The sequence below is a fragment of the Myxine glutinosa genome, chromosome 3 (assembly GCF_964187855.1).
Source record: "Myxine glutinosa chromosome 3, kmMyxGlut1.1, whole genome shotgun sequence".
Taxonomy (NCBI): domain Eukaryota; kingdom Metazoa; phylum Chordata; class Myxini; order Myxiniformes; family Myxinidae; genus Myxine; species Myxine glutinosa.
Genome location: NC_136263.1, coordinates 148,221,665 through 148,246,623, shown reverse-complemented (window position 1 = coordinate 148,246,623; position 24,959 = coordinate 148,221,665). Strand labels below are relative to the sequence as shown.

Here is a 24,959-nt window from a genome sequence, read left to right as displayed (position 1 = left end):
ACTAGCCAAGTGACACGAGGTAGGCCTGAAAAGAGGGAGGAGCACGAGGTCGAGGTGTGGCCGCGTCAAGCAGCGCGTCAGAGGCGGTGACGGTAAGGGCAACAGCCAACCAGGGCTGAGAGGGCATGGCTTGATAGGGCGTGGCAAGAAACGTCTGGTGAGTTCCAGAGGGTTCCAAGGGCGTGGCAATAAAACCCTTTGCGCGAGGCCCCCACCTCAGTTGACTTATGAGAAGGACTCGCATGCAGTTGAGAGATGAGAAGGGAGAGGCGCTTACGAAGAACTGTATGAGGACCGAGCGAACTGGTATTGAGAGAACTGATCCGGAGCACTCGTGTGAGAACAGCACTGAGAGGACTGGCGTGCACATGACAGTTTTGAGGCATTGATTGAGAAGCGCATTGAGAAGCGCGTATTGAACTGTCCATTTATTACGTACGCAGCCCCGTGAGTGTAACCGCCAAAGCCAGCCCTACCGTTCGCCCTGTGATAATCCCATGCGTGCCAAACGGCGTGTGGAGAGCTCCTGGCCGCTGTGTTCTTCTACTTCGCGGTGCGAGTTGGGGACTGGAGAGCGAGCTGCCTGGACGCCATCCCTGGACAATCAACCTGTTCGTCTGCAACCCCGTGTGAGTGTGTCTGAGTGTGATGGGCCCGTTTGTCCAAGGGTAAGTTAAGACTGTTTAAGGCTGCACTGTGTATTCTTCTTCTTCTTATTGTACAAAGTGTAAATAAATTCTGTTATTCCTTTCTTCCCAAATTCAACCGTTTCCGTGATTTCTCCATTGGGTAAGCGTGGCACGATTAGTAACCGCTTGGATCGGGTTTAGTCCTTGATAACGGCTCAGGTCACGGGTTCGCTACCGCTCGGCGTTTCCACTAACACCCGTGATTCGGGCGGGGCTTATTTCCTCGTTTCCGGTCAGCGCGAGTAATTAGGTAATAGTGATTAGTCCTACGACCCTACTTCGCGCTGTCCAGTAGTGACGTCATAGGTCCCGGGTCCCGTCGGCTAGTAAAAGACAAGGGGACTAATCCCCCCTTGGTAAGGGGAAAAGGCCGGCGCTGAGATCCGCAACAATATTTAAGTAAATACACACACTTTTCATTGTTTATATATTCTGTATTGTAACTTGTAATACAGGACAGGGAGTCAGTCCCTGGTTTACAAACATCCCTTCATACGAACATTTAACTTTTATAATCGTGTTTCATCTTTGAACGTTTGATCTACGCTTGGGCAAAAAATCGATTTCCCGGTTAAGATTGATTCCCTCCATCGGAACCGAGATTCAAACCCTAAATTCTACAGAACCGATTACCCACCTGAAACGGTTACACATCTCCGGAGTCGATTCTGACTGTGCCTTATCTCACTTCGTCCATGGAGAATCCGTTTGTTGGTTTCAGCAAATTATATCAAAAGCTTCTCCTATCGTCCTTTACAAAACAGACAAAGACAAGTCTGTTTTACTGTGTCTAGTTTGTTCAAGTTGAAAAGAAAACCAGCAGACATGTACTCACAAACTGTGTGCATGTGGGTCGGACTTGTTCCGGAATCAGACAAATAGCCTATTGTTACGGATTCGTCACTTCTGCCTTTGTTGTTATGATATACTTGTAGGATTTTTAGTTTTAGGTAATATTGTTGTTAAGATTTCTGTGTGAAATGGAGATGACTTTAGTGAAAGGTAAAAATAAATGTTTGTGGAGGAAAAAGAACAAGACTGTATGAGGACCGAGCGAACTGGTATTGAGAGAACTGATCCGGAGCACTTGTGTGAGAACAGCACTGAGAGGACTGGCGTGCACATGACAGTTTTGAGGCATTGATTGAGAAGCGCATTGAGAAGTGCGTATTGAACTGGTTCAGACAGACGCTCACAAGGTTCAGACATATATATGGTGGCGGCCATCTTGGATTTTAACATGGGGATCCAATTTTCAATAGCGTTCTTCCTTCTGCCTAGATACACCCACACACCAGATTAGAAGTTGGTACTTCGCTTATTTTTCAAGATATTCCGCTCACAAGGTTCAGACATTCATGGCGTCAGACATACATGGCGGCGGCCATCTTGGATTTTGACGTGGGTTGCACCCACACACCAAATTAGATTTCGGTCCTTCGCTTACGCACGTACGCACGCACGGACGGACACACGGACGGAGGGGAAAACCATAGTCCCCCTTTTGCTCCGTGGTGTGACGGGGGACAAAAACATGGAAAAGAAACCGGAAGAGGAGAGACAGCCGGGAGGGGAGACGGCCGGGAGGGGAGACGGCCGGGAGGGGAGACGGCCAGGAGGGGAGACGGCCTGGAGGGCAGACGGCCGGGAGGGGAGACGGCCGGGAGGGGAGACGGCCGGGAGGGGAGACGGCCGGGAGGGGAGACGGCCGGGAGGGGAGACGGCCGGGAGGGAGACGGCCGTGAGAGAGACGGCCGTGAGAGAGACGGCCGTGAGAGAGACGGCCGTGAGAGAGACGGCCGTGAGAGAGACGGCCGTGATAGAGACGGCCGTGAGAGAGACGGCCGTGAGAGAGACGACCGTGAGAGAGACAGCCGTGAGTCGCATCGAGGCTGCGAGCGGAGCGGATATTGGTCGCGAATGAATTGAGGCTTCTCGTGATAGGGATTGCCCGCGACATCATCCCATATTGCGATTGCAATTAAACCTGTGTCTCAGGTTTTGGTACCAAGCGTGAACTATTGTTGGCCGGGAAAGAAAGCGCCTCCATTACAGGCCGATCCGCCATTTTTCCTCGAGGCGGCCATCCGCCTGGTGCATCGTGTTTTGTCATTGGGATTCCCATATCGGCTTAATTCCCATGTCGACCTCATCGTGTTGATCGCCGTTGGTTTCTATATCTGTTTAATTCCCATATCGACCTCATCGTGTGGATCGCCGTTTGTTTCCATATCGGCTTAATCATTGGTGGACGTGGGGCATGGATTGCACTCACGTTTTGGGGGATCGTTACCCCGCGCCGCCATCCTCCCGACCTCTCACCTCGTAACTCCTCCTCCAAAGCTGGGCCGATACCTGCCTGTTGTTCTTGCTGTTCTGCACGACTTCGACCTTCACCCAGCGTGGGGATTCGTGCACGGACTTTGGGATTGTTACATTCCACTCACGTTTGGCGTATCGTGAGTTTATTGCTTTGAGAGCTTTGGGGAATGATGGTACCATCAAATGTATTGTTCATGAGATGCAAGTGATATTTTCATGGTACTTTCTTTTGGAGTGTTATTATTGTGTATGTGAGAGTTCTTAATACAATTACTTATTTTGTTCTACACAATTGCATTTGGTGTGGTTTTACCATGGTTTGTTAGAACACTCAAAATAACAAATCTTTCTGCCGCGTTCCCTCTTGAGACTATGGAGAGTGTAACCGGGGTTTGGGAAGGTAACACGTTACACTATTATATCTGTATTAGTCAAAAACTTGTCAAATATGATGGGTTGGAACAGTTTATTCGCCGGTGCAGTCTCATGAGCGTGCTAAAGTCTGAAGCCTCAGCCTGGTGTCAGGTGTGTTCATATCTTTTTCATTTATTCGACAGCCTACGGACATAAATGAACACTCGTTTTACTCTGTGTGTGTTGCACATCACGTGCAGCGAATTTCACCCCCTGGCTTCTTGTATTTATTGTTACTAAAAAAATATATATTATGTACACCACCCTTGAGGCTCGGTTTGCAGGCCACCGTCTACAATTCCAATAGAAGAGACATAATTAATCTTTTATGGAAAATGTTTTTCGAGTTTGTTTTATCCTCAAACATAGACTGTGGTGAACAAACATTCGTTTTAAGAGATTGGCATTTAAAACCTATCCTTACGAAGGGGGACAGACATCTGTACAAACACATACACACACAAACTGAAATTGTGTTTCATACAGTATGGCAGATAGTACCTGCTGGTGCGTAGGCGAGATAGGGGGCACCTCCAGGACACAAAGGTGATCCCGGGGGAGGAGGTTGTTTCACAGCACCACTTGGTTGTCTGCGACATAAGGGTGAAAGGTGCGAGGAGAGCCCGGCGGGTGAAGTACCAACCGAGAATGAAGGTGTGGAGGTTGAAAGAGGTGACAGTGAGGGGGGGCATTAAAAGAGAGGCTGAGTATAGTAGAGGATCATGTGGTTGAGCTTGAAAGTGGTTGGATGTCATTGACAGATAGTCTGTTGGGAGCCGTTGGTGAGGTATGTGGATGGACAAAAGGACCACCGAGGCACTCGGAAACATGGTGGTGGGATGATGAAGTTGGAAAGAAGATTGCCGAGAAGAGGAAGAAGTTCAAGGAGTGGCAGAAGGCGAAGGGTATGGGGGCAGAAAAGGCAGACCATGAAAGTTATAAGGCAGCCAACAAGGCTGCAATGAAAGAGGTAGCAAAGGCGCAGGAGGCATGAAGGAAAATGTTCGGAGAACGCTTGGATTTGGAAGAGGGTCAGAGAGTGGTATTCAGGATTGCAAAGCAGATAGCGAAAGAGAGGTGTGATCTGATGGGGGTGAGTTGCTTGAAGGATGAAGTGGGACAAATCGTTGTGCACCCAGATGGAATTAAACGTAGATGGAAGAGATGTATGGAAATACTGATGAATGCAGAGAATGAATGGGATGGCAACATAGAGAGTAACCCAGTTTTAGGACCGGCAGAGGAGATAACCGAGAAGGAAGTTGAGGAAGCGATAAAAGCAATGAAGTGTAGAAAAGCGGGAGGGCCGACGGGAGTTGTGGAAGATGTGTTGAAGGCAGCGGGAAATTGGGGTGTGAAGAGAATGACAGAGATCTGCAATCTGGTGGTGAAAGAAGGCCACATTTCCAGTGGATTGGGAAGTGAGTACCCTCGTCCCTCTATACAAGGGGAAAGGTGACCCTCTGGACTGTGGCTCGTATCGAGTGATACATTTATTGGAGCATGGAATGAAGGTATTGGAAAGGGTGTTGGAGAGGAGGATAAGGAAGAAAGTTAAGATTGACAAAATGCAGTTTAGATTTATGCCAGGAAGAGGAACGACAGACACGCTTTTTATTGTGAGGCAGTTGCAGGAGAAGTACATGGAGAAGAGGAAGAAGTTGTTTCTTGGGTTTGTTGATCTGGAGAAAGCATTCGATAGGGTTCCACGTGAAGTAGTGACATGGGCATTGAGGAAGTTAGGAGTGGAGGAATGGTTGATCAGAGTAGTGATGGCAATGTACAAAAGAGCGCGCACAGCTGTAAGGACGAAGGACTGGAACAGTGGTGAGTTTGAGGTGAAGGTGGGAGTGCAACAGGGGTCGGTACTATATCCACTACTATTTGTATCTGTGATGGAGGTGCTGGCTCGGAACGTAATGGAGGGTTTACCGTGGGAGTTGTTGTATGCAGATGATCTGGTGTTGATTGCAGAAAGTATGGATGGACTGAAGTAGAAGTTGAACAAGTGGAAGGAATGTATGGAGACAAAAGGTCTGAAGGTCAATATCGGAAAAACGAACGTGATGGCAAGTGGTAAAGCATGTGGTGAGGTGGAAAGAACTGGGAAGTGGCCGTGTGCTGTGTGCAGGAAGGGTGTCGGAGTGAACTCCATTCAATGTGCAATGTGCGCTGAGTGGGTTCATCAAATATGTCGTGGTTTGAGAGGGTCATTAACCAGTGTGGCAGCTACATTCAAGTGTAAGGTGTGCACAGAGGGAGCTGCAGATGGAGGAAATGTTGAGTTGGATCTTGGATACGGCGTGAAGCTGGAAGGTGTGAAAACATTTTGCTATCTAGGAGACGTGCGGAATGGAGAAGGTGGATCAAACTCGGTGATGGTTGCTCGAATGAGAAGTGCATGGAAGAAGTTTCTGGAACTGAGTGGCGTGCTGATGAGAGGAGTGTCGTTGAAGCTGAAGGGAAAGGTGTATGCTGCATGTGTGAGAAGTGTTATGATTTATGGGAGTGAGACATGGGTAATGAACGTAGAGCAGCAACAAAGGGTGGAAATGCGAATGGTTCGGTGGATGTGCGGAGTATCGTTAAGAGAGAGGAAGACAAATGATGAATTGTGAAAGATGATGGGAATAGAGCCTGTGATGGATGCTGTGAAGGGAAACAGGTTGAGATGGTTTGGTCATGTGTGGAGGAACGATGAAAGTGACTAGTTGAGAAGAGTGATGGAAATGAATGTAGAAGGAAGTAGAGGACGGGGAAGACCGGGAAAGACTTGGCTAAAGATGGTGGAAGAAGAAATGCGGGTAAGAGGGTTAACAAGGGGAGATGCAGAAAATAGAAGATTGTCATGGGGACCGCAAGGCTAACCCCCGCTCTTGCAGGGAAAATGGCCTTAAAATGACTGTTGTTGTTGTTGTTGTTGTTTTATACGAAGCATGGTTTGTTGTTGCTTACACAATGTGTAGGCATGCATACCCCACTAATATAGATCTATATATATATATATATATTTGTGAGTATAAAGCAAAGCAGAGTGGAGAACATGCTGATGTCTGTTATAAACAGGAATAATGTTGTTTTTTTAACACACCATGATATGTGTGTCTGAGATTTTCATGAAAAGTAATGGAATAAATGCAGCATTGCATGGTACCAGAATTATTATGGTAAGGCAAGGCCTAAAACTACTGATGTTAAGGCAAAATGCAAAATCAGATAAATTTTCAAGGTTACTATGAATACCCTTGTTAAGAGCTTACCCTCTCTCCAAATATTTTATAAAAGTTTTCCAAAGTCTGACTGAAACTGAACGATTGACAAGAAGAGCGGTTTCCTTCCGCCAGGTTGCAGTCAGCTGAGCCGCCAGTCTTGCGCACACATCAGGAAGGCGAGGCTTTTTTCCGTCAGGCTTTCCTTGGTTGTGAGTTTGTGGACTGGTTGGTTCAAGAAGGGGAGGCAACTGAGCGAAACGAGGCAGCAACACTTGCCTGCCGTCTGCTTGAAAATGGAATAATCCGACATGGTTTGTTCCCCAACGCTATCTTCCTGACATACTCCCCCTCCACCCCTCTGTATTCTACCTCTACTATTTGTAGTTCAGGCAGTTGTTCGGTGCGTTTTCCTTGAGCTCCATCGTGTTTACAAAGAGACCAATTTAAGGTTGGTGACATGACGGCCCTTAGGATTTTCTTTCTCCCCACTTCTCCCATTTGGTTTTTATGGAATATTGAAAATCTTTGTTCAAGCTTTGTAATTGCTTGCCATTTATAATGTCTATGCAATTGTATTGCAAAGTTCAAGCCTGGTGTTGGCTTAGCGGTTAGGGTGCTGGCTTGGGATCCTAGGATCCTGGGTTGGAATCCCGGTTGATCACCGAATTAACACCAGGGGGGTTGACTCGACCTGTCATCCTTCCGAGGTCGGCAAATTGAGCACCAGTTCACTGGTAATTCCCTGCGTGTCGCAAGAGGCGACTAACAGGGTTGGCGGCAGGAAGAGCATCCGGCCATAAAACATTGCTTCAAAAAGGGGACCACGGTGCTCAAAAAAGGCCAACCCCTGCTCTGCGGGGAAAATGGCCTCTAAAGGTGGTTCCAATTGTATGTTAACCAGGTGTGATAACATTTGTCGGCAACGTTTCTGTGCAAGTTGACTTCATTTATTTATCCTTTATTCTATGTATTGCAATTAAAAATGATTATTTAGGAAGTAAAACGTTTCTTACTTGAAAAAGTTTTTCCAACATAATTTATTTTTGACATCAAATAAAGGTTAATTCAACAAAATGGATACACAACACTTGGACAGTGGAGATGAATAAAACTAGAACAGAGTCGATGGCACGAATTTGTGTGCATGTGGTGAGGTGGCACGATGAACAAAACAAAACATCAACCCCCCCTCCGGAACCCCCCATCCTTCCCCATTTTCTTTCAAAAAGCGTGGAGATAATAATATGACAACAGTGCGACAAAATCGGGCTGTATTCTAATGTGAGGGAGTGAGCAAACTGTCTATCAAGTCTGAGAAAGCTTCCATTATGAAGCACTGCTGTTTTATTATTAAACATTGCATGACCTCATATCTTCTGTGTGCAGTGTCCAACAAGCACCCATTCCTCGACAGCACGTTGCTCTTCCATTTCTGCATTGACTTCTATCGGCACCGACGGCTGGCAAACCTTATAGCCGACTCCCCCTGTGAAGGCAATGAGAGCCCCTTATGCTCAAAGTGCCCAGAACTTGCAAATGAGAACGGCCTAACCAGTTGTGCCTCAGGTTAGGGAGTCCCACAGTCAGTTTCGCAAATCATTGTTTTCGCTAATCTTTTTGCCTTCATAAATAAGTTGAGGCAATAATGATGATTTATTGATTCTGCCATCATTTATTTTCATGGAAAAGGCAATAATGTGATTCTTGGCTTTGCTGAATTGCACAAAACATTGTGCCAGAAAATGTGGTCAGACGTTGATGCAAGTATGTGCAATTTTTAATGCATCCATCTTCTGTACAGTGAGTCGTGCCAAAGACATAAAATCTGCCTTGGGGCATCGACGTATCAGCTTGAGCAGCAGTCCTGGAAGCAGTGGTTATTATAGTGCAAGCCCTCCTCTCAGCTCCAGCCCTCCCGTCCTCTGCAACCCTCGCTCAGGTATGCTGCCCTCTGCTCAATCCTATTTCCATGCAATGTTGACCCCTGCTGTTAGTCAAGTCTGCCACGATATGACAGGGAGAGGCTTACACCTGTGGTAGGGTTTGTTTTTTTACAATTATTGCTCCCAATTTTAATGGTATCTCAGAGTTTATTTTATCCCTAGGAATTCGAAATTACCATTTGGTCTTCTTCTTCTTCTTTTTTTACTTCCTTTTTTCTGACAGTGGTGGAGCGGTATCACAGAGCTGGCTGGGACTTTCTGAATTAAAATTTGAATTAATGGGAATGAAAAGTATGAGGGGCTGACTTTTTTTGACCTTGACCTACTTTATAAAGTTACTGCCTAATGATAGAATTACATTTTTCACCATATGTCGAATAATCTTTGAACAAATTTGCCCTCTCTAGATGGCCTGGAGTAAGTTACACTTACGCTTAATTTACATCATACCCCTTTGAGTTAATGGGCAAGGATAAATGGCGGTCTGAAAAAAAAATAACGTTTTTTTTTTTTGTCATCACTCAATTTTCTCAACTTGCGGGCACCCCCGGCCTCTGGGATGCAGTACCCGTCTTGTTCCACCGAACACAGATGGCCGGTTCGTGTCCGTGGAGTCAAATAAACATAAAATTATGAAGGATATCACCGCAATCAATATAGTAATCGCCAGGATGAGTCACTTGATGAGGAAAGTGCGTGAGAGATGCCGCATTATAATCACCAATATTGTAATCACTGCTGTGAGAGGTGAGGAAAGTGTGTGATAGATGCCGCATCATCACCACCAATATTGTAATCACTGCTGTGAGAGGTGAGGAATGTGCGTGATAGATGCCGCATCATCATCACCAATATTGTAATCACTGCTGTGAGAGGTGAGGAAAGTGTGTGATAGATGCCGCATCATAATCACCAATATTGTATTCACTGTGTAAGAGGTGAGGAAAGTGCGTGAGAGATGCCGCATCATAATCACCAATATTGTATTCACTGTGTAAGAGGTGAGGAAAGTGCGTGAGAGATGCCGCATCATAATCACCAATATTGTATTCACTGCTGTGAGAGGTGAGGAAAGTGCGTGAGAGATGCCGCATTATAATCACCAATATTGTAATCACTGCTGTGAGAGGTGAGGAAAGTGTGTGATAGACACTGCACCGTAATCACCAATATTGTAATCACCGCTGTGAGAGGTGAGGAATGTGCGTGATAGATGCCGCATCATCACCACCAATATTGTAATCACTGCTGTGAGAGGTGAGGAATGTGCGTGATAGATGCCGCATCATCATCACCAATATTGTAATCACTGCTGTGAGAGGTGAGGAAAGTGTGTGATAGATGCCGCATCATAATCACCAATATTGTATTCACTGTGTAAGAGGTGAGGAAAGTGTGTGATAGATGCCACATTATAATCACAAATATTGTAATCACTGCTGTGAGAGGTGAGGAAAGTGCGTGATGGATGCTGCATCATCATCACCAATATTGTAATCACTGCTGTGAGAGGTGAGGAAAGTGCGCGATAGATGCTGCATCATCATCACCAATATTGTAATCACTGCTGTGAGAGGTGAGGAAAGTGCGTGATGGATGCTGCATCATCATCACCAATATTGTAATCACTGCTGTGAGAGGTGAGGAAAGTGCGTGATGGATGCTGCATCATCATCACCAATATTGTAATCACTGCTGTGAGAGGTGAGGAAAGTGCGTGATGGATGCTGCATCATCATCACCAATATTGTAATCACTGCTGTGAGAGGTGAGGAAAGTGCGTGATAGATGCCGCATTATAATCACCAATATTGTAATCACTGCTGTGAGAGGTGAGGACAGTGCGTGATAGATGCCGCATCATCACCACCAATATTGTATTCACTGCTGTGAGAGGTGAGGAAAGTGCGTGATAGATGCCGCATTATAATCACCAAATTTGTATTCACTGTGTAAGAGGTGAGGAAAGTGTGCGATAGATGCTGCATCATCGTCACCAATATTGTAATCACTGCTGTGAGAGGTGAGGAAAGTGCGTGATGGATGCCGCATCATCATCACCAATATTGTAAGCACTGCTGTGAGAGGTGAGGAAAGTGCGTGATGGATGCCGCATTATAATCACCAATATTGTAATCACTGCTGTGAGAGGTGAGGAAAGTGTGGGATAGACACTGCACCGTAATCACCAATATTGTAATCACTGCTGTGAGAGGTAAGGAAAGTGTGTGATAGATGCCGCATTATAATCACCAATATTGTAATCACTGCTGTGAGAGGTGAGGAAAGTGCGTGATGGATGCCGCATCATCATCACCAATATTGTAATCACTGCTGTGAGAGGTGAGGAAAGTGTGTGATGGATGCCGCATTATAATCACCAATATTGTAATCACTGCTGTGAGAGGTGAGGAAAGTGTGGGATAGACACTGCACCGTAATCACCAATATTGTAATCACTGCTGTGAGAGGTAAGGAAAGTGTGTGATAGATGCCGCATTATAATCACCAATATTGTAATCACTGCTGTGAGAGGTGAGGAAAGTGCGTGATGGATGCCGCATCATCATCACCAATATTGTAATCACTGCTGTGAGAGGTGAGGAAAGTGTGTGATGGATGCCGCATTATAATCACCAATATTGTAATCACTGCTGTGAGAGGTGAGGAAAGTGCGCGATAGATGCTGCATCATCATCACCAATATTGTAATCACTGCTGTGAGAGGTGAGGAAGGTGCGTGATAGATGCCGCATCATCACCACCAATATTGTATTCACTGCTGTGAGAGGTGAGGAAAGTACGTGATAGATGCCGCATCATAATCACCAAATTTGTATTCACTGTGTAAGAGGTGAGGAAAGTGTGTGATAGATGCCGCATTATAATCACCAATATTGTAATCACTGCTGTGAGAGGTGAGGAAAGTGCGTGATGGATGCCGCATCATCACCAATATTGTAATCACCGCTGTGAGAGGTGAGGAAAGTGCATGATGGATGCCGCATTATAATCACCAATATTGTAATCACCGCTGTGAGAGGTGAGGAAAGTGCGCGATAGATGCTGCATCATCATCACCAATATTGTAATCACTGCTGTGAGTGTGAGAGGTGAGGAAAGTGTGTGATAGATGCCGCATCATCATCACCAATATTGTAATCACTGCTGTGAGAGGTGAGGAAAGTGCGTGATGGATGCCGCATTATAATCACCAATATTGTAATCACTGCTGTGAGAGGTGAGGAAAGTGCGTGACAGATGCTGCATCATCATCACCAATATTGTAATCACTGCTGTGAGAGGTGAGGAAAGTGCGTGATAGATGCCGCATTATAATCACCAATATTGTATTCACTGCTGTGAGAGGTGAGGAAAGTGTGTGATAGATGCCGCATTATAATCACCAATATTGTAATCACTGCTGTGAGAGGTGAGGAAAGTGCGTGATGGATGCCGCATCATCATCACCAATATTGTATTCACTGCTGTGAGAGGTGAGGAAAGTGCGTGATGGATGCCGCATCATCATCACCAATATTGTATTCACTGCTGTGAGAGGTGAGGAAAGTGCGTGATGGATGCCGCATTATAATCACCAATATTGTATTCACTGCTGTGAGAGGTGAGGAAAGTGTGTGATAGATGCCGCATTATAATCACCAATATTGTAATCACTGCTGTGAGAGGTGAGGAAAGTGTGTGATAGATGCCGCATCATCATCACCAATATTGTAATCACTGCTGTGAGAGGTGAGGAAAGTGTGTGATAGATGCCGCATTATAATCACCAATATTGTAATCACTGCTGTGAGAGGTGAGGAAAGTGCGTGATGGATGCCGCATCATCATCACCAATATTGTATTCACTGCTGTGAGAGGTGAGGAAAGTGTGTGATAGATGCCGCATTATAATCACCAATATTGTAATCACTGCTGTGAGAGGTGAGGAAAGTGTGTGATAGATGCCGCATCATCATCACCAATATTGTATTCACTGCTGTGAGAGGTGAGGAATGTGCGTGATAGATGCCGCATTATAATCACCAATATTGTATTCACTGCTGTGAGAGGTGAGGAAAGTGTGTGATAGATGCCGCATTATAATCACCAATATTGTAATCACTGCTGTGAGAGGTGAGGAAAGTGCGTGATAGATGCCGCATCATCATCACCAATATTGTAATCACTGCTGTGAGAGGTGAGGAAAGTGTGTGATAGATGCCGCATTATAATCACCAATATTGTAATCACTGCTGTGAGAGGTGAGGAAAGTGTGTGATAGACACTGCACCGTAATCACCAATATTGTAATCACTGCTGTGAGAGGTGAGGTAACTTGCGGTGAGGAGAGCATGTGATTTGCTGCACCACCTAGATGGACCATTGTTTGCTGATGTGGATAGACGCGATAACAATAGACATGAATAACGATGCTGGGAAAAACGATCACACCCAATTGGTCAGTACCCTTAAAGCGCGGCGTTACGCGCGCTGCTTGTGAGCAAGGAGGAAGCGGACAAGCGGTAACATGTAAACGTCTTTATTGTAAGACTACACTGTAACATTGGAAATGCTCCGGGCTGGTCGCCCGGTGTATATCATGAGGCCACGCCTACCCCTCGGGCGTGGCCACCGCCCACTTGGTGTGTGGAATGATGTCACCACGCCAGTGGGCTTTTGTGTCCGCCACACGCGCCCCCCCAGAATTCCCGCGCACCTGGAGGGCCAGTTTGCGGGGCAGACGAATGACCCGGCCGAAGCGCCCCCTGGCGATCGGCGGCGTCCGGGGTGCAGGGATGCCAGGTGGGATGCCCCTGGCTGCCCCTGGGATGGGTGCAGGACCGGGGGGCGGCGTGGCGGCGGGGCTGGGCGGTGCCGGGGGTCCGCCCGCAGGAGGGCGGCCCCGACGTGGGGGTCGGGCCACTGGCGGTGGATGGTCCACATCGAGGTGGGCCGGCTTGAGGCGGTCTACCGAAACGCGGTCAGGAGTACCGCCGATGTCCAGGGTGAAGTGCTTCGCCCCGGTCTCCAGCACGCGGAAAGGCCCGTCGTACGGGGGCCGCAGTGGTGTCCGATGGGCATCGTGGCGGACGAAGACGTACTCCGCCGTGCGAAGCTCCGGGGCGACGTGCGTCGGTGGGTGCCTGTGGCATGCCGTTGGCACCGGGGCGAACCTCTGGGCGGTCTCTTGCAGAGCGGAGCGCTGCTGTGCCGCGGACCATGGTGCTGTGGAGTCGGGGAGGAACTCGCCCGGCACCCGCAGCGGTTGCCCGAAGACCAACTCCGCCGCGGATGCGCGCAGGTCCTCCTTGGGCGCCGTCCGGAGGCCCAGCAGGACCCAGGGGAGCCTGTCGACCCAGCCGCCGTCGCGGAGGGTGGCCCGGAGCGCGGCCTTCAATGAGCGGTGAAATCGCTCACACAGGCCGTTAGCCTGGGGGTGGTAGGCCGTGGTTCGGTGCAGCCGGACCCCGAGCCCCTGCGCAACCGCCCCCCAGAGCTCCGAGGTGAACTGGGGGCCGCGGTCGGATGAGATGTCTGAGGGGGCGCCGAACCGGGCGACCCAGGTGGCGATGAAAGCCTGCGCGACATCGGCCGCCGTTGTCGACGCCAAGGGCACGGCCTCCGGCCACCGGGTGGTGCGGTCCACCATGGTGAGGACGTAGGTGAAACCCCGCGAGGGGGGCAGAGGTCCCACCAGGTCCACGTGGACGTGGTCAAACCGGCGTTCCGGCACCGTGAACGGGGCCAACGGGGCCTGGGTGTGTCGGTGCACCTTGGCGCGCTGGCACGCGAGGCACGTCCTGGCCCAGCCGCGGACGGCCTTCCGGAGGCCATGCCAGACGAACTTGTCGGCGATCAGCCTTTGGGAGGCCCTCGCGCCCGGGTGGGACAGGCCGTGGATGGCGTCAAACACCTGGCGCTGCCAGCCCGCGGGCACGATGGGGCGAGGACGCCCGAGGGAGACGTCGCACAAGAGGGCCACGCCCGCGCCGTCGAACGGCACCTCGGTGACGCGGAGGCCCGTGACGGCGGTCCGCAAGGCCTGGACGTCGGGGTCAGCGGCCTGGTCCGCTGCCATCCGGGCATAGTCGATGCCGAGGTGGACTGCGTGGGCGACGGCCCGGGAAAGGCAATCCGCCACCGGGTTGTCCTTCCCCGCGACGTGCTGGATGTCCGTCGTGTACTCGGACACGGCCGAGAGGTGACGCTGCTGCCGGGCCGACCACGGCTCGGTGACCTTGCCCATCGCGAAGATCAGCGGCTTGTGGTCGACGAAGGCAGTGAACGCCCGGCCCTCGAGCAGATGGCGGAAGTGCCTGACCGCCAAGTGAAGTCCGAGCAACTCGCGGTCGAAGGTACTGTAACGGCGTTCGGGCGGGCGAAGCTGCCGGCTAAAGAACGCCAGCGGTTGCCAAGCTCCACGCACCCATTGCTCGTGCACCGCGCCCACCGCGTAGTCCGAGGCATCGGTGGTGAGGGCGATCGGTGCATCGGGCGCCGGGTGCGCGAGCATGGTGGCGTTAGCCAAGGCGAGCTTCGCGCCCGTGAACGCCGTGTCCATCTGCTCGGTCCAGGTAACGTCGCCTTTGCCCGGCTTACCTCGGAGAGCTTCGTGCAGGGGGCGCAGGAGCTGGGCGATACGGGGCAGGAACCGATGGTAAAAGTTCACCATGCCCAGGAACTCCTGCAGCCCTCTGATCGTGCGGGGGCGCGGAAACCCCTTCACCGCCTCCACCTTGGCCGGCAGGGGGACGGCTCCGTGCCTGGTGACACGGTGCCCCAGAAAATCGATTGTGGCGGCGCCGAACCGGCACTTTGCGGGGTTCACAATCAGGCCATGCTGGCCCAGGCGTTCGAAGAGCGTGCGGAGGTGGTGTAGGTGCTCTTCGCGGGACGCGCTGGCGACGAGGATATCGTCCAGGTAGACGTAGACAAAATCCAAGTCGCGCAGGACGCTGTCCATCAGTCGCTGGAACGCCTGAGCCGCATTCTTCAGACCGAAGGGCATGCGCAGGAACTCGAAGAGTCCGAATGGCGTGATGACCGCCGTCTTCAGGACGTCCTCCGGCCTGACGGGGACCTGATGGTAGCCGCGTATGAGGTCCACCTTCGAGAAGAAGGACCTGCCCGCCAAACGGGCGGAAAAGTCCTGAATGTGGGTGACGGGGTAGCGGTCGGGAGTCGTGGCGTCATTGAGACGGCGATAGTCCCCGCACGGTCGCCATCCCCCGCCGGGCTTCGGCACGATGTGCAGCGGCGACGCCCAAGCGCTCTCTGAGCGCCGAACGATGCCGAGTCGCTCCAGGGTAGCGAACCCCGCTTTTGCCACCGCCAGCTTCGTCGGCTCGAGGCGGCGTGCCCGGGCGTAGACCGGTGGCCCGACGGTGGGGATGTGATGGGCCACCCCGTGCTTGACGGCCCCCGCCGAGAAGGTGGGCCGCGTGAGGGCCGGGAAGCCGGCGAGGAGGCGGGTGAATGCGTCCGCTGCCGGAAGCGTACAGACCAACGTGGCCGGAACCGAATCGTTCGGCAAGCCACTTGGCAAGCCGCTCGTTGAGCTGGGCAACGTACAAGCGAGCGAGCTGAACGTCTCGGCCTGGACAAGCTGTCTGCGCTTGACGTCGACCAGGAGCCCATTAGCGCACAGGAAGTCCACGCCAAGCAGTGCCATGGGCACGTCGGCGGTGACGAACGTCCATCGGAAAACCTGCCCTCCAAACCGCAGAGAGAGGCAGCGTTTTCCGTACGTACGGATGGGCTTCCCGTTCGCGGCAAGCAGCGCGGGGCCCCCACCCGCGGCGTGCTTGTCTGACGTGCCGGCGGGAATGACACTCACCTGCGCTCCCGTGTCGCACAGGTAACGGCGCCCGGAGAAGGTGTCCGTTATGAACAGCAGGCTGCTCGAACGGCCGGCGCTCATCGCCACTATTGAGCGCCGGCCCGGGCGTTTCCCGACCCGTTGAAGGAGCACGGCGGATGACACCGCCGAGCTTCGTGGCCGAACTTGGCGTGGAACCAGTACCAGGTGGTGGAGCTGGAGGAGCGCGGCTGGCTCCGCCAGGCCGGTGGAGTTGGCGGGTTTCCCCGCGGTGGCGGTTTTCGCCGCGGCGGTGGGCGGGGCGTGGCGGCGTTCACGAGGTGCGTATCAGCATGCTGCTGAACATCAGTGCGCTGTAGAAGCTGATGCTGTGGAACATGCTGCTGAACATCAGCGCGCTGTAGAAGCTGATGCTGTGGAACATGCTGCTGAACATCAGCGTCGAGGGCCGTGACGGCCACGCCGACGCTCGCCCGCGTGTCCGAAGCGGCGAAGTACCTGTCCGCCTTGGCGGCCAATGCTCGGGGTTCCGTTAGCTCGGTCCCGGCCAACGCGAGGCGAACCTGCGCTGGAAGTTGGCGCCGGAAAAGCGCCCGGAATAGCGAACCGGGGGCTTCGTCGCCCAACAGTGACAGCATATGGTCCATTCGGACCGACGGGCGCGTCTCACCGGGCTCGGGGAGATCCAGGAGGCGGTCGGCCCGTGCGTCGTCCGTGAGGCCGAACGTGGCTAGGAGTAGCCGCTTGAGTGCCTTGTACTTGTGGCCGTCCGGTGGGTGGTGAAGGACGGACACAACTCGAGCGGCCGTGCCGGGCCCGAGGGAGGCGACGACATGGCAGTAGCGCAGGTCGTCGTTGGTGAGGCGCCGAAGCTGAAATTGGGCTTCGGCTTGAACGAACCAGACTTCGGCCTGGGCCTCCCAAAATTCGGGAAGTTTAATCGCCATTGCCTTGTCGTTGGCCATTGCAATGGCGTCGTGTTCAGAAGGATCGCTACGGCAGATCCAACGTCGAGGGTCACCAGTAAAGCGCGGCGTTACGCGCGCTGCTTGTGAGCAAGGAGGAAGCGGACAAGCGGTAACATGTAAACGTCTTTATTGTAAGACTACACTGTAACACTGGAAATGCTCCGGGCTGGTCGCCCGGTGTATATCATGAGGCCACGCCTACCCCTCGGGCGTGGCCACCGCCCACTTGGTGCGTGGAATGATGTCACCACGCCAGTGGGCTTTTGTGTCCGCCACACCCTAACCAATCGCGAGTGAAGGGAAAACGGGCACACCCTATTAGTCAGTCCCCGACCAATTGACCAGTGAAGGGAAAACGGGCACACCCAATTAGTCAGTCCCCGACCAATTGACCAGTGAAGGGAAAACGGGCACACCCTATTAGTCAGTCCCCAAACAATCGACGAGTGAAGGGAAAACGATCACACCCAATTAGTCAGTCCCCAACCAATCGACGAGTGAAGGGAAAACAGGCACACTCAATTAGTCAGTCCCCAACCAATCGACGAGTGAAGGGAAAACAGGCACACCCAATTAGTCAGTCCCCAACCAATCGATGAGTGTAGGGAAAAGAGGCACACCCAATTAGTCAGTCCCCAACCAATTGACCAGTGAAGGGAAAACGGGCACACCCAATTAGTCAGTCCCCAACCAATCGACGAGTGTAGGGAAAAGAGGCACACCCAATTAGTCAGTCCCCAACCAATTGACCAGTGAAGGGAAAACGGGCACACCCAATTAGTCAGTCCCCAACCAATCGACGAGTGAAGGGAAAACAGGCACACCCAATTAGTCAGTCCCCAACCAATCGACGGGTGTAGGGAAAAGAGGCACACCCAATTAGTCAGTCCCCAACCAATCGACGAGTGAAGGGAAAACGGGCACACCCAATTAGTCAGTCCCCAACCAATCGACGAGTGAAGGGAAAACGGGCACACCCAATTAGTCAGTCCCCAACCAATCGACGAGTGTAGGGAAAAGAGGCACACCCAATTAGTCAGTCCCCAACCAATCGACGAGTGAAGGGAAAACGGGCACACCCAATTAGTCAGTCCCCAACCAATCGACGAGTGAAGGGAAAACGGGCACACCCAATTTGTCAGTGCCTCGACCAATCGACGAGTGAAGGGAAAAACAGGCACACCCAATTGGTCAGTACCATGGCCAATCAACTAGTTAATATTACTGACAAAGCTGCAACCACACAACTCTATTATAGTAGATGCGGAATCTCAAAGACCACTCGGCCTTCCGAGATGTTCTTGCATCATAAGAGTGCACCTGCTATTTGATTAGGCTCCTTTACTTTTATGGGGTTGTGATCTAATTAACAAAAACACGTTTTTGATCATAACTTGAATAATTTTCCTCCGATTTTCATGAATTGAGTTTTTTGGGATAGATTGTAGATGGGGACACATTTTCTTAATTTACATTCTTTCCCCAAATTTTGAAGGTGTGGAAGTCATATGGCGGTCCAAAAAAATTAAAAGGCCATCAATGGATCATGGGGGTCGGGGGAGGCTTACCCTTGGTAATCACTTTGTGATCACAGATATCTAGTTTTATTTGTTTTTGCTTGTATATTGGGTAACCAGACTCTGTGGCATAAAGGCGAGAGCGTCTTCTCTGAGTCTTGGAGGTCAGTGGTTCAAATCCCGGCCGAGTTGTGCCAAAGACTACAAATGGTACATACTGCTTCCTTGCTTGCCACTCAGCATTTAAAAGGATAGACAAACACTGCTGGGAAGGCAATGGCAAGCCACCAAGTTTCACCTTTGCCAAGAAACTGCTTCGGTAGCAGCAATGCTCTGTAAAGAGTATGGTACATCAAATCAAATATACTTGGAGTTATTTATTAGAGTTGGTCTGAATATGTTAAGGATTTTTTTAATTTTATTTTTATCCTTACACTGATCTCAGGCTAATGAAAGAGCTTGTACCTAAATAACATGCGGGACGAGGATATCAGGATACATCATCAACAACAACAACAACAGGCATTTTAAGGCCATTTTCCCTGCTAGAGCGGGGGTTAGCCTTGCGGGCCCTCTGGCAATCTTCTCCATTTTACAATCTTCTTTTGCAAAATTTGCAAAATCATTTTGCAAACAATCTTCTCCCGGTGTGTAGCCCGGTTTAGAATAGGTACGCCGTATCCCTGCGACGTAAGACACACGTAAGGTGTGTCGTAAGAGGCGACTAATCGGGTTTGCGTCAGGAAGGGCATCTGGCCATAAAAACATTGCCTCAAAAAGGGAACCATGACAATTGCAATTACATATGGGCAGGGGACAGCCCGAAGTACCCCGTGGGGGACCTCACTCCCTCTCTTCAAAACTCAAGGTGGGGAACCAGATCGAAGCAAGGGTGGAAATCACTCAATTTATCAGGAGACATCGATGTGTTTGATTTTCTTTTAGCTTTGCATGAATTACGAGGCCATTGGTGGGTGATGGACAAATCAAAGAGGTGTTTTCGATTTGTAACTGGCATGTGGACCTTTCTCTGATTGTGCTTGCAATCCTTGTGAAAGCGCCAATAATATGCAATGGAGCTTATTTGCGCATTTCATCCGGACATGTTTGGAACAAACAAACCACGTTATCTTGTTATCTTTGCATTGTTGCCATCCTTTCAAGCTCACAGAGCTATCGAACTGAACACGCCAACCTATTACAATCATGTTATCTGCTCTGAAGCCATAAAGCAATGCCAACTTCTCAATTTTACACAGGAACTGTCAGTGATCGAGTCATTTTAACTTTTAGGTTAAATGTCTGTCACAGCCCTGATAGCAATGTTGGAAAATGGGCCAAGGGTGCAGCTTTCAACAGCTCAGATAGATTACCAGGCAGAGAGGTTGGCCGTGAACCATGGAAGAAGCCTGCTGATAAAAACAAATTGAATTGAAAGACATTCATGGCAATAAAATAAAGCTGAATGATATACATGGCATAAAATTAATGCATTTTGAATTCCCAATTTTTGTATGCCTTCGCTGACTAATTCATTAGATTGTGTTTTCGGATTGTCCGTCCAACTGGCCGTCCATGCGTCCGTGATCGGTTTTCGTGACCACGACTTAAGAACGGCTGAAGGTATCTAAGTGAAACTTGATGTATAATGATGCAAAGATAAACTGATTAGATAATGTGGTCAAGAGGTCAAATGTCGGAGGTCCCATTTGATAAAAATGTTACCACATTAACTTGTGAACCAGTGATGGGATTTTGACCAAACTTGGTAGAAGTAGGTATTATGATGTGAAGATGAATTGATTCGATTTTGGCATCTAGAGGTCAAAGGTCAGAGGTCATGTCAGGTAAAAATATGATATTCGTTGATTGAAGGGATTTAAATTTGGGAATAGAGCCTGTGATTGATGCTGTGAAGAGGAACAGGTTGAGATGGTTTGGTCATGTGTTGAGGAAGGATGAAAGTGACTGGTTGAGAAGAGTGATGTAAATGAATGTAGAAGGAAGTAGAGGACGGGGAAGACCGAGAAAGACTTGGCTGAAGATGGTGGAAGAAGAAATGCGGGCAAGGGGGTTAACAAGGAGAGATGCAGAAAATAGGGCAAGATGGAGAAGATTGTCATGGGGACCGCAAGGCTAACCCCCGCTCTAGCAGGGAAAATGGCCTTAAAATGCATGTTGTTGTTGTGTGTTGTTGAAGGGATTTAAATTAAACTTCGTACAAATGTGTATAATGATGTAATAATGTGGATGGAAGCATATCGTTCAATGTTGCGATGTCGAAGAGTGCCTTTGTAGTTATCATTATTTCAAAGAAAATACAAGTCCAAGCTTTGATGCAAGAGGCCATTTGGTGGCCCATCATGCCTGTATCATGTTGTTTCATTTTAGGTTCAGAACATTTAATGTTTCTTCTTTGTTGTTCCTGTATTTACATTTAACCTTCCTCGAGAAGAGGAAGAAGTTCAAGGAGTGGCAGAAGGCGAAGGGTATGGGGGCAGAAAAACCAGAGCATGGAAGTTATAAGGCAGCCAGGAAGGCTGCAAAGAAAGAGGTAGCAAAGGCGCAGGAGGCATGTAGGAAAATGTTCGGAGAACGCTTGGATTCGGAAGAGGGTCAGAAAGCAGTATTCAGGATTGCAAAGCAGATAGCGAAAGAGAGGTGTGATGTGATGGGGGTGAGTTACTTGAAGGATGAAGTGGGACAAATCGTTGTCGACCCAGATGGAATTAAAGGAAGATGGAAAAGATATATCGAAATGCTGTTGAATACAGAGAATGAATGGGATGGCAACATAGAGAGTAACCCAGTTTTAGGACCGGCAGAGAAGATAACTGAGAAGGAAGTTGAGGAAGCGATAAAAGCAATGAAGGGTAGAAAAGCGGGAGGGCCGACGGGAGTTGTGGGAGATATGTTGACGGCAGCAGGAAGTTGGGGTGTGAAGAGAATGACAGAGATCTGTAATCTGGTGGTGAAAGTAGGCCGCATTCCAGTGGATTGGGAACTGAGTACCCTCGTCCCTCTATACAAGGGGAAAGGTGACCCTCTGCAATGTGGCTCGTACCGAGCGATAAAGTTATTGGAGCATGGAATGAAGGTATTGGAAAGGGTGTTGGAGAGGAGGATAAGGAAGAAAGTGAAGATCGACGAAATGCAGTTTGGATTCATGCCAGGAAGAGGAACGACAGACGCGCTTTTCATTGTGAGGCAGTTGCAGGAGAAGTACATGGAGAAGAGGAAGAAGTTGTTTCTTGGGTTTGTTGATCTGGAGAAAGCATTCGATTGGGTTCCACGCAAAGTATTGACATGGGCATTGAGGAAGTTAGGAGTGGAGGAATGGTTGATCAGAGTAGTGGTGGCAATGTACAAAAGAGCACGCACAGCTGTAAGGACGAAGGACGGGAACAGTGGTGAGTTTGAGGTGAAGGTGGGAGTGCATCAGGGGTCGGTACCAAGTCCACTACTATTTGTAGCTGTGATGGAGGTGTTGGCTCAGAACGTAAAGGAGGGTTTACCGTGGGAGTTGTTGTATGCAGATGATCTGGTGTTGATTGCGGAAAGTATGGATGGACTGAAGGAAAAGATGAACACGTGGAAGGAATGTATGGAGACAAAAGGTCTGAAGGTGAATATCGGAAAGACGAAGGTGATGGCAAGTGGTAAAGCATGTGGTGAGGTGGAAAGAACTGGGAAGTGGCCCTGTGCTGTGTGTAGAAAGGGTGTCGGAGTGAACTCCATTCAATGTACAATGTGCGCTGAGTGGGTTCATCAAAAATGTAGTGGTCTGAGACGGTCATTAACCAGTGTGGCAGCTACATTCAAATGTAAGGTGTGCACAGAGGGAGCTGCAGATGGAGGAAATGTTGAGTTGGATCTTGGAGATGGCGTGAAGCTGGAAGGTGTGAAAACATTTTGCTACCTCGGAGACATGCTGAATGGAGAAGGTGGATCAGACTCGGCAACGGTTGCTCGAGTGAGATGTGCATGGAAGAAGTTTCGGGAATTGAGTGGCGTGCTGATGATGAGGGGAGTGTCGTTGAAGCTGAAGGGAAAGGTGTATGCTGCATGTGTGAGAAGTGTTATGATTTATGGGAGCGAGACATGGGTAATGAACGTAGAGCAGCAACGAAGGTTGGAAAGGGTGGAAATGCGAATGGTTCGACGGATGTGCGGAGTATCGTTGAGAGAGAGGAAGACAAATGATGAATTGCGAAAGATGATGGGAATCGAGCCTGTGATTGATGCTGTGAAGAGGAACAGGTTGAGATGGTTTGGTCATGTGTTGAGGAAGGATGAAAGTGACTGGTTGAGAAGAGTGATGGAAATGAATGTAGAAGGAAGTAGAAGACGGGGAAGACCGAGAAAGACTTGGCTAAAGATGGTGGAAGAAGAAATGCGGGCAAGGGGGTTAACAAGGAGAGATGCAGAAAATAGGGCAAAATGGAGAAGATTGTCATGGGGACCGCAAGGCTAACCCCCGCTCTAGCAGGGAAAATGGCCTTTAAAATGCATGTTGTTGTTGTTGTTGTTGTTGTTCCTGTATATGGTATTTATCATTATTTCCTACTAGCAGGGGAAACCTGGCGCTGCCCGGCTGGGTGAGCTTTTCCCGAAGGTGGTTTTGGGACGTGTGGGACATTGAAAAGCTATGGAATTATTAACCTCATGGTGGTTACCTTTTTCCTGCTTGTCCGCGCGAACACTGCTTGACCCTACATCCCAATATACACTTTATAGCAGCCTTTAACCACCTTTAGAGGCCATTTTTCCCCGCAAAGCAGGGGTTGGCCTTTTTCGGGAACCATGGTTGTTGTTGTTTTTCGGTCCCCTTTTTGAAGCAATGTTTTACGGCCGGATGCCCTTCCTGACGCCAACCCTTTTTGCCGCCTTTAACGACAAACAGGGAATTACCAGTGAACTGGTACTCAATTAGCCGACCTCGGAAGGATGACAGGCTGAGTCAACCCCCCTGGCGTTAATTCAGCAATCGACCGGGATTCGAACCCAGGATCCTTGGATCCTAAGCCGGCACCCTAGCCGCTAGCCCAACACCAGGGTTTATAGCCCAACAGCCCAACTTTATAGCAGCCTTTGCTGGTCTCAAAATGGACGTTCAGGCCAACGTGTAGTACCTTAGAACCTACACCCAAATTTTGGGCTTCCAGGTGCTACGTTTTTGGACTGTGAAAGAATAACGTACAAACAAACACTTAGAAATATTTATATAAGATTCAATATTGTATAAGCATCGAGTAGAGAAGTATCGTAGAGGTAGAGAAGCATCGTTCGGGAGTGTGGTATAAGAAGATTTCAAAGTCGCTCATTATCTTTTTTTGAGGATGTTGAAGTCCATCTTTTAGAAGTGGAAAATGTATACCACCCAGACTCTACCCAGATCAGGTCACCCAACCAAACTCAGCAGCCGGGCAAGCAGGAAACTGGTTCGGGATGTCACTGTAAATCCTACCATGACTTTGAAAGATCCGCAAGACTCTATGTCTGAGATGGGGGTCAGTATTCATCAATCAACAATATCCCTCTATGTCGCCGTAGCCCAATGGGTGTCCAGTGTTCATTTATCAACAATGCCCCGTTCCTTTCACAAAGCTGGACTCTATGGGTAGGTGGCAAGAAAGAAGCCATTACTGACAGACGCATCTAAAAGCTCATGTGGAGTCTGCATAACAGCATCTTAATGAGACAGCAGGCATGTGGAGAAAGGTTTTGTGGTCAGACGAGACAAAAATTATACGTTTTGGTCTGAATTCAAAGTGTTATGTCCGATGCAAGCCTAACACTGCACATCACCCAGTCAACACCATCCCGACTGTCAAGCATAGTGGTGGCAGCATCATGTTAAGGTGCTGCTTTTCATCAGCAGGGACTGGCAAGCTTGTCTGGATCGAAGGGACAATGGACAGTGAAAAGTACAGGAGGATCCTAGATTAAAACCTGCTCGAGTCAGCCATGAATCTGAAACGGTAGGAGATTCACATTTCAGCAGGACAATGATCCGAAGTACAAAGATAAAGACACTGGATATCTTGAGTGGCCCAATCAAAAGTCTGACTT

At 49.5% G+C, this 24,959-nt stretch overlaps 1 protein-coding gene across 2 annotated transcripts in view; it reads left to right on the top strand.

The window, feature by feature from the left end:
- Positions 1 to 24,959, top strand: part of DEPTOR (DEP domain containing MTOR interacting protein) — a 149,855-nt gene that overhangs the window by 73,326 nt on the left and 51,570 nt on the right. For both annotated transcript variants that reach the window (XM_068109955.2, XM_078774670.1), the window contains 3 exons: positions 6,770 to 6,948; positions 8,024 to 8,203; positions 8,439 to 8,576. In XM_068109955.2, coding sequence (XP_067966056.1) covers positions 6,770 to 6,948; positions 8,024 to 8,203; positions 8,439 to 8,576 — 497 coding nt within the window. The remainder of the gene's footprint in view (positions 1 to 6,769; positions 6,949 to 8,023; positions 8,204 to 8,438; positions 8,577 to 24,959) is intronic.